Raw genomic sequence first — 10,309 nt, forward strand, 5'->3', positions numbered from 1 at the left:
ACCAAAAGTTGAACAGTAATTTCAATGAAGCTACGTGTTTCAGCGTTTTTCGAAAAAATCATTAATAAAAAAGATATGAATTTTGTGCGAGACATTTAAATAACCCTGTATAATACCAAAATACCAATAACATATATATTATTTTATGTCTTTAGAAGGAATGACGAAACTGCTTTTTAGTTAAATATTTGCTATAAATTGACACGTTGCCATGTCCTTGGACTTTTATTATATTACGGGGTTCGTTGTTAGCATATGGTCCTTCGTGAAACAAATTCCTGTAAACAACTTAATTGTCAAAGTTTCGATGCTGATCGACATCTTCATTGTTGCTGGTTCCTGATATTGGCCGTTATTGAAATCTATGTGATTTGCATATGTTGCAGCGATGTATGAAACCGTTTTTCCCTCACTCCGATATAGATTTGCTCTGTTGGATCGTTCTTCACACTAACGCCCACAATTCTGACAAACAGCAATATAGACTGACAACACAGACGTGGATTGACACACCGCAACCTGTCAACATACCAAATGTGCATATAACAGTGCAGAAGAAAAATGCTTTCATACAACAACCTAAGGAAGCTAAACTCAGGAAAATGTCAATCAGCGTCGAAACGTTTTTCAATTAAAACACATATGTATACGAACACAAGAAGATGGTGTGCAAGAAGACGGTGCATAGAGAAAAGTTGAGTTGTGCGCGTGGTAGTACTATCTAACACAGGTAAAAGTGTTCTAAATAATGTAGTTCAAAGCGTTGCTTCAGTAGCTCGCATGTTGATTGTATTTGTATTTTATAAAAGTTGGTGAGGCTCACATGTTGTGAGGACTCTCACTTATCGTCGTATCTACGAGAGTGTAATATTTTGGTACCAGAAGTGGGATAAGTAAGTGACAAGTTTTGCATGGTGAAGATGAGATCAATCGACTGCAATAACGAAGACGAAAGGAAAACTGGGAAGTGGAACGAAGTTAAAGAAAGAACAGGAAGAAGCGGTACAAAGACAAAAAGGAAAATACTAAGAAGCGAAGTGCGAAGACGAGTAGAGAAAAAGGAAGAAGAAAAACACTATCGGGAAGAAGATAACAACTGACTAGATGGTCAGGCGGCAGCTTTAAAAGCACTAACTGCTAATCGAAAATAAACACAGGATTACATGGACAGATAGATGATCAGAATAGTCGAATAGATGTTTAAAATAGCCATCGAGGTTCTGGGTGGAGAAATTAGGACTATTTGAGAAGAATCTAAAAAACCAGATGAGCCAAAAAGGTATAGAACAAACCGGATTCAGTACCATGAAATTTTAAAGCACCAAACATATTCTGATAAATCTCATGAGACCTGTTCAAGTGTCAGTTCGTTGCGGCTGCTTTGACAGATCATTTGATTAAATCCCAGAAAGCTACTAAGTTAGTTCTGGCAGTTGGCGGAAATGTTCGGGAAATACGTCAAAATATCCCTGATGCACAGAGAAGAGAGTACTACCCGTTCATTAGCTAACGCCTTATTATTGAGATACGAGGATAGTCCCAGAAGTACTCGACCTGATATATGGATAGCGATTTTTTTGTCAAAAATTTGCCTATATTACAAAGACTTAACTTTAAAAAACTTACGTCTAAAGTTTGAGGGTGGTACGTGGATTTGTATTTGTCTTGAGGCCGTTTTTAGTGAACGTTTCTAGAGATTTTGTGAACATGAAAAAAAATGGTCATCGATACGAGATTCAATACTTTCATTTGAAAGGTCTTAGTTCATCCAACATCAAAGCGCAGTTAGATTCTACTCTGGAAGCATCTGGTACTTTGTTAGTAACCATAAAATTGGGTATCAAAGTTTAAACGCACTCGTACGAGCTGCGAAGACGAACTCCGCAATGGTCAACCCAATGAGGTAACCACGGCAGAAATTGTAGTGAAAATCCAAAGAACTGTACTGGAAGATTGTCGGCTAAAATTGCTCGAGTTAACAGACATGATGGATATTTCGAAAAGTACTGTACATTGCATTTTGACCCAAAAATTGGATGAGACAGCTGTGCGCGACATAGGTGCTACGATTACTCACAATTGGTCCAAAACAGCGCCATGATGATGTTTCAAAGGAGTGATGAAACATGAGCCCATCAATTTACACCTGAAATGAAAGAGCAACCAAACTAATGAAATAAAATGGAAAAATCGGCTCCAAAGAAGACGAAAACCATTCTATCTGCAAGGAAGGTGATGGTGTAAGGTTTTTAGGATACGCCGGTGGTTAATTTTTATAGACCATTTCCCTAAAGAAAAAACAATAAACGTAGAATACTTTACAAATTTATTACAGCGTTTGAGCGAAGAAAATAAAAAATCAACCGCATTTGGTGAAAAAGAAAGTCTTGTTTCATCAAGACAATGCACGAGTCCACACTTTCGTCATCGTTATGGCCAAAACCAATCAACTTGGTTTCGAATTTTTTCCTTGTCTATCCTATTCGCCAGATTTAGTCCCCTCAGATTATTTTCTATTTCCAAACTTGAAAAAATGGCTCGGTGAGAAGATATTTGCCAATAATAAAGAGATGGAGTTCGAGGTTGATGCCTATTTTGAAACATTCGAAGCTTTTTACTATAAATAGGGTATAGAAACCATATAATATCGCTGGGAAAAGTGTGCCAACCTCAAAGAAGACTCTGTTGAGAAATAATGCAATTTTTCCCCATTTTTTTCTTTAAGTGTTAGATCAGGCATTTCTGGGATTATCCTCGTGTGGCAATAAATATCTCACGCAAGTGTACCAAAGCAAATTGAAGAGCAGAATTCAAGGTACATGAGAGACCTTACAAGAATTCAGGGTTGAAATCGAACGACTAATAAGATTCGTATTATACAGGGTGTTAGTGAAATAACTTTCGTAAATTTAACCAGTGATTAAGAACATAATTTTGAACAAAAAAGTTCCTTACAACAGGGGTCGTAAATACAACCATTTCCCTGGAAAATCAAAAAAACATTTTCTGAAAATTGGCAACGTCGCCTAGTATTTATTTCATTTTCACACCCACCTAAGTAGCCGCATGAAGTGGGTTTGCTTTTTACACGTTTTTTTTGGGTCTGATAGATTTTACAGTACATAATTAATAAAATGTCCTAAATTCATGGAATTTAAAAATTGTATGATTCTTATTTTATTATTTTGAAAAGCCATTTACCTTGAAATTATTGTTATCATCTTTAATTAACTTAACATGACACATTACACATTTTACACCACTCACATCACATTCAAAAACACAAATTTATTATTGTTTTTGGTACATTACATGTTCTAAATGTTCACCATCTGAGTCCATGCATGCTCTACTCCGGGTCTCCTTGTTGAACTCTTGAACAAGATTTAAAATTTGTTTTTCGGCTTCAGAACCAACTTTTCTCTGTCGACCTCGTGTTCTTGATATAAAGAAACAATACTCCCTGTATCCAGAAGATTTTGGGAAACTCGCATAATGTTTGTCGAGCTGGAAGTTTTCTTTCTGGATAACGATTACCGTAGTAAATGCGCCGAACTTTTTCAGAATTTTGTAATTCCTCTACATAGATCAAAAGCATGTCATGATACTCGCGTACAGAATACATTGTCACGTAGGTACTATTAATAAGTAGGGATAAAATCACTTAAAGCTCGCCCAAATTAACTTTGCGGATAATTTGTTGCGTGTACCGACAGAAGATGCATTTAGCGAGACCGAAATCACACTAAAATATTAAAAGTATGGAAGGACATACAGTCCATGACAAATTTGAAAAATAAGGGAGGTTTTTGTCTTTTGTCTCTTCTTGATGGTCACTAATGGGTTCCACATGTCCATGGCGCCAGGCATGTTTGCCCAGGATCATATGTCACATAAAATGGGATAAAGTGCAGATGGTTACATAACTCATGTACTATTGAGGTACTAAGTCAATCTGTTTACTGCGCATTCCAATGCCTTATCACTTCACCCGCAACGTGGGTGAGCGACCCTCATAAGGGCCATAAAAAACAACCCTGACGAAAATAAACTTCTCTTCCTCAGTAACGTTCAGTGCGGCGTTGCCACTTACGTTTTTTTTTACCGCTTAAGTTATTAATTAAGTTTTCAATTGCTTTTAGCAATGTTATTGTTGAATTATTTTAAGTTTTTTTGTTACGCGTCAAACAACCAAAATATGTCAAGTACATTTTTCCACATTTTATTCAAATTTTAAACCTTATTATAGCTTTTCGGTTACCAACTTTGACATTTTTTTTTGAAAAAACTATTAGGTTTTCGACCCCTGTTGTAAGGAACTTTTTTGTTCAAAATGATGTTCTTAATCACTGGTTAAATTTACGAAAGTTATTTCACTAACACCCTGTATAATACAAACCTCGGAAGAATTACTCCACCAGATGAGCCTACAGAACTGTACCGATGGCGTTTAAGCTGCAGATTATCGATTTGTTAATCAAGATGATGGATGAACATCTTCAGCGTTTTGTCAACACAGATTGGCCGGCCTCATTATAATTTTTTGAGAATGAATAAAAAAATTTGAAATTGGTGTGGTGGTCCAAGCGCAATGTGAACTTTCCATATACGTAGCTTGTGTTAGTTAATAACAAATTAACTCAAGATCGTCAATAAAACAGCCAAAGACAAATACCTTTTATAAACTCGAATACTATTCACGCATCTAGATGCCTCCATTATTCATCGCCAACATTAATACACTTGTTAGTTAAATAACTAAGTATTAATGTTCCATATATAACCAAAATATTTCATTTTAATCATCTCTCAAAGACATTTGGTATATATCTGCCATAACATGTCATTTAAGAAAATTTGCCTTTTTTTAAGCAGAATTATTTATTATTCTACACAATTTCAAATCAGCAATAGCAGCTACACTAGAATATGAAAAATAAATGAATCCATGTAATGTAATAAAATAACCGACAAACTAAATTTTTAAAGCTACCTACGTAGAAACACAATGATTTAGGTTTGTTGCGGATGCCCAAGAACGTTATTATTGTTAGGTCCTAATAATTCGGTTTGTTCCTTTTCCTGAAGCTTTTTGCCCATAGACAAATCATCTGGAAGACCTGGAGAAAGATCTCGCGGACTGGGAGAACTTCTCGTTGGAGAGCAAGGGCATGGGGTATGGAGCGTTCCCAAAGAAGGATTTTGGTGGGCAGAGAGGTTAATTTGTGAATACTCTGAAACTTTTTCCGGATGTGGATGTATTGGAGGTGGTTGCACGTTGTTTGGGGCTCTTCCTGGAGAAACATTCGTCACTGTTCTATAACTTAAAGACTCGCATACATACCTGAAATAATAAGAGGCGGGGAACTCATGCTCAGACATCGCATTCTCCACGCATCCTGTAAAAGTTGTAGTCTTGCTTGTTTTCTCCATTTAGCTCTTCTATTCTGGAACCAAACCTGTGTGTGATAAAAATATGTTATCTTAAAATGTCAGTCTTTTTAGGAAAAAATTTCTGACTTACTTGCACTCTAGCTTCAGACAGGCTAATCCTTAAGGCAACTTCTTCTCTGAGGAAGACGTCAGGATAGTGAGTCTTTTGGAAGAGCGCTTCCAATTCTTGTAATTGCTGGGGGCTAAAAGTCGTTCGGTTTCTGCGTTGTCTTCGTCTCCCGAACATATATTCTGTTAAAAGGTCACTGGGAAGGGGGGATAAGTACGGCCCTGCCATTGGAATGCTGAAGAATGGGCTATGCAAGTTTCTGTACAAAAACTGTTTGTTGTTTTCTGAGTTGCCAGAAACTAAAATTTCCTATTAGCACTTTTGTAACAAATTTAAACTAATCTTGTTATTGTTTTCAGTTACGCAAGAAAAAAAATTCTTTAGCACTTAACTTGATTAAACTTCTAAAAAATTCACTAATAACACAAATTTTTCGTTAACAACTCCCCTAAAATGACAATACACTAAGAACTCTCCTATTGTCGTTAGGCTATCACCACCGAAACTAAAACACAATTTGCAAATAAGTGTGTTGATAAGGCGCCCCTGACGCTCCACCCCTCTCGGGGGCGTCGCGACGCCGAGCGCCGGCGTTCTCTCCCTTCTTTAATAAGATAATGCTTTCATTGGTTAGGCTTTGTTTTTCCATTCCTATTGGTTTAATTCGGTATTGTGTGTTCTTCAATTTCCCCTTGTTCTCATTTCATTAATGTTGCTTATCACGTCATAGGGTAAAGATTGAAGTTTTCATGAAATGATATTATTATATCGTAACAATTGCAAGAATTTGAGAATAGCGTCGATTTCAAAATATTAATATTCTGGATTTAAAACTTCCTTTTCAAAGCCACTCAAAGGCTGAGGAGTTTCTTGGTACATGAGAGTAATTGGTCACTTTTTTATGTGTTCATAAGGTGGTACTTTATATTGGAACAAAATCTGGAATACGTAGATGCAATGTGGTCACAGCTGTAGAAGGCACTATGAAAAGGTATCTAGATATTTGAAAGATACTTGGCCCAAAAATGTATTTAGTTATTTAATTTAATAGGCCCTTTGTGCAAAAATATCCATCGGACATTACCGGCTTTTGAATATTTTGGAGTACCACATTTCTTTCCTCTATGTCCTGTTCCGATTTTGCTGCTCAAAAATTCGTTGAAAAAGTTCTTTACCAAAAGTAGTTACTTTTCATAAAATATATAAATTACAGTTACTTTTTAGACCTTGAAAAAAGTACCTAAGGTATTAGTAACTAGGTATTATTATTATCTAGACACTTAAAAGTGTATTTTTACGATACTTTCATAATTCTGAGTGTAGTTAGAAAATATTAATTTCTTATTATTGTCGACATGATGTTTTATGTGTCTTTTTGAAATTTTATTTTCCGCACATTAACTCTTTTTATATCTGTGTTGCTGAATCAATCAGAATAAAACATTTTCCAGTAAAATCCAGGTGTAAACACAAACATCCTTACTGCAAAATTCTGGCCACCGCGATCACCAGGTTTAACTAAATGTAACTTTTTCTCTAGAGAACTTTAAAGAATTCGTAAATCGAACATATGTTAAAACAGGGAAAGATTTATGAAGCTGTATCAATAACTAATGTACCATTAGGATAAACTTTCAACGAAGCAAGCGTGTATGAATAAAATAAATTGTTACACGCAATTCTTGTTTTAAATTTTTTCTATGAAACTCTTGAGCACCAATTTTTTTAGCATCCTTTAATCATATAATTTTATTTTTATTCGATTCAATTAGTATTGAACTCTGACACAAAATTGCATTTTTCTGGGATACAGACTATTTCTTGAAAATTTGACTAGAATAAAAAAATGTAAAATTGAATTTGCTATTAAACTGGTAAATATAGTAATATGGCTTAAGGATGGGTGATCCTCTTCTTGAGCTGCACAGCTACACAAGTTTCTGCCATCTAAAGCCATTAATATTAGAAATATATTTTCAAAATTTGATTGTTCCGTGTTAAAGCATTGCTGAAATATAAAGTTTTTCACATTTTTTGAAACGAATTTTCTAAGGCGAATGTCTTAGCAAGCGTAGACATGAGGAAAATAATTTATATGAAAAATCGACTTCTTTTGAGTTCCTCTACGCACATCTTTTCTGTGTCTATTCTGTTGTAAATCATCCTTTAATATGGAATAGACTTAACTTGTTTCTAACTGAAAGTAATAGCATTAACTCGCTGAAAATACTAATATGGCACGATATTACACTCTGCTTCAGTGTCTAATTCAATTATTTATAATATTGTTTGTTAAATAATTGTCCGTTCATGCTATCGATCATGCATATTGTTAACAGAACTGAAATTTCATCATATAGCCCAGTTTCAGAGAGGCAAATCACGTGTTGACCTAAAGCCTTGGCCCATTTCTGAACATTTTAGTTGTCGAAATATAATTTTGCATATACAATAGAATCTAAAACTAGATCATTATTACTATATGAATCTGGTGATAATCTTTATAGAAAAGATTTTATTCTTGGTACTTTCTGACTTTTAATTATTTAGAAAAGCATGAAAAAGAGTATCCTATATTAAGCATTATTTCCTACGTAAATCCTACGTTATGTTGTCAAATATGATTGGCCAAATTATACTAAATATATGAACATGGTTAGTTGGGTTAATTTTGAGATGTGTCTGAAAAGCAAATGCAAATTTGATTTTAAATCCTCTCATTTGTATTTTCCTAAAAATGGAGGTTCTCACCATTTTTCGGATTTCCGAACTTTTTGGTGGCAAGGCACCAAGAAGTTTGAAAATTAAACAAGGAACTTATGATATGAATGATCAATCATGCAAAATTGTGGGCGGTAAAAGGTAGTCTGTTCCAAAACACGTAACCCCAGTAGATTTATTACAAAGATTTTTAGAATATAAGACATCTGTGAAATTTCAAATTAACAAGTACCTGTTTATCTCAAGAACTGAAGAAGCTGTAGGAAATAAAATCTTGCATAATTTGAACATTCTAGATCTGAAAGAGGTTTAAAAAAAGAATCACCATGTTTTTACCTTAGATATCTATGGTTAACGGGTTAACCTTTTCCGGACATCTTGGCGCATTTTTGAAATTAGTTAAACAAGACCTCTCTATTTTCTTCTTTTTTCCGAATGATTTTTCTAATTTAAAATTTTTTGTGCTAGCATTAAGAGAATGTTTACTCCAAATACGCTTTGCATGCATAAGGGATATCTCTCATGTTTAGTCATTAGATTGGCCGCGTTCAGAAGAGTAAACAATTGTAAAAACTTTTGAGACAGCTGCTGGATGACTATCCACTTTTCCAAAACATTTAAATAGGACTTGACTTCTTCTTTTTACTTTCACATTTGAGGACAAATAGTCACACTGTAAACTCTCCTGAATACACCCGTTGTAATACTGCTTAACAACTACACGAATAAAATATGCGTTCAGTTAAACTGCTTTTGCTCATGTGGATTATCTGGATGATTTTCAGTTATGGGGTATCACTAATCAGCATGTGAAATCAGTTGATTCTCTTTGGGTTCCAATTGATTCAGATATTGGATAAAAGCAAAACGCTTCATATACTACTATTAAAATTTGTTTCAACCGAATGAAAAACGTATATTTGAGGGAAATAAAATTACATATTTGGGAATAATAAGAAAGTTAAGATATTAGTATATTCAAATATGCTAAAAAATACAGGATGGTCTATCTATAAAATATTAGCCTAAATGACGTCACCCTTTTTAGATCAGCTGTATACAATGTGAAAATATTTTCCTAAAATAGGCCATTTGATGCAATCAACTATCCAACGACCTCCTTATAACCCTAACAGTTTTCGAACTATCAAAGGTTGGTACAATATTGTAGAACCCTGTGTAAGGTGCTAGACAGTATGTGAATTCACTATAATTCTTCTGGAAATTGTAAAATTGTCAAAAATTAGGCTCACAGTATTGCAGGAATATATTTGAAGTTCTTTGACACAATTTCTAAAAATAACTGTTTAACATTGAACATCGAATTTTAGCCCACATAACAGACTTCTATAAGTTAACTTTGTGCAGAAAGTGCTCGTTGTTTTAATGTTAACGATGCTGTTATATCTTTTATAAACCCAAACATCTTGAATCTCCTTAAGAAAATTTAAGTAAACTGCTCCACAAAAGTTAAGGTAATTAAAAAATTTTAAGATTGTTTTCAGAGTTGTCGATTTTTGTTTACCTAATTTTTATGTATGAAAATTTGATTGTTTATTATTTCATTTAAATGGTTTTTTGATTGGTGGTTTGATAACTTTTTTAGTTTTAGGTAAGGTTCCTACCTTTTGTATCTTTAGTAAAAATGCAGTTTTTTCAACAAAGGAAAAAGAGAAAGTTCAATAGGGGATATGGTTTTCTTGAACCTGAGCCACAGTCCGACAACGGCATTGCATACTTGTCAATCAGGTTATTGAAGTAGCTTTGATCAATTTCTCTTCAAAGTTGTGGTAAAAGCCGTCTGAGCTCTTGGAGTGCATATGGAGGCGGTTGATGACAATTCAAGGCTTTTTGCGGCTGATCCCCAGCGTGGTTAATCGGAGTGAGGTCTAGGATAGAGGCGGCTGTGCCAACTATAGAACACCATGAAGCTCCAAAGCGTCACGGACAATTCTCGCACGATGAGAAAAATAAGAAATTTAGCCCAACAGCAACATGAAACCAAGGAATAACATTGTTTACGACTTATTGGATGTAAATTTGTGTACTTGTGCTCCCCTCAAGCACCAACAATTCTATATGTCT

At 34.6% G+C, this 10,309-nt stretch overlaps 1 protein-coding gene across 1 annotated transcript; it reads right to left on the minus strand.

Annotated features, from left to right (window-relative positions):
• Positions 1-4,904: 4,904 nt before the first annotated feature.
• LOC136416704 (retinal homeobox protein Rx3) lies at positions 4,905-5,773 on the minus strand. Its single transcript, XM_066402010.1, has 3 exons — positions 5,525-5,773; positions 5,345-5,459; positions 4,905-5,294 (listed from the first exon to the last, which is right to left on the minus strand). The coding sequence occupies exons 1-3, from the start codon at positions 5,729-5,731 to the stop codon at positions 5,014-5,016; spliced, it is 603 nt and encodes a 200-aa protein (XP_066258107.1). The 5' UTR covers positions 5,732-5,773; the 3' UTR covers positions 4,905-5,013.
• Between the last annotated feature and the right edge of the window lie 4,536 nt (positions 5,774-10,309).

The sequence above is a fragment of the Euwallacea similis genome, chromosome 24 (genome assembly GCF_039881205.1).
Source record: "Euwallacea similis isolate ESF13 chromosome 24, ESF131.1, whole genome shotgun sequence".
In the NCBI taxonomy this organism is placed as follows: domain Eukaryota; kingdom Metazoa; phylum Arthropoda; class Insecta; order Coleoptera; family Curculionidae; genus Euwallacea; species Euwallacea similis.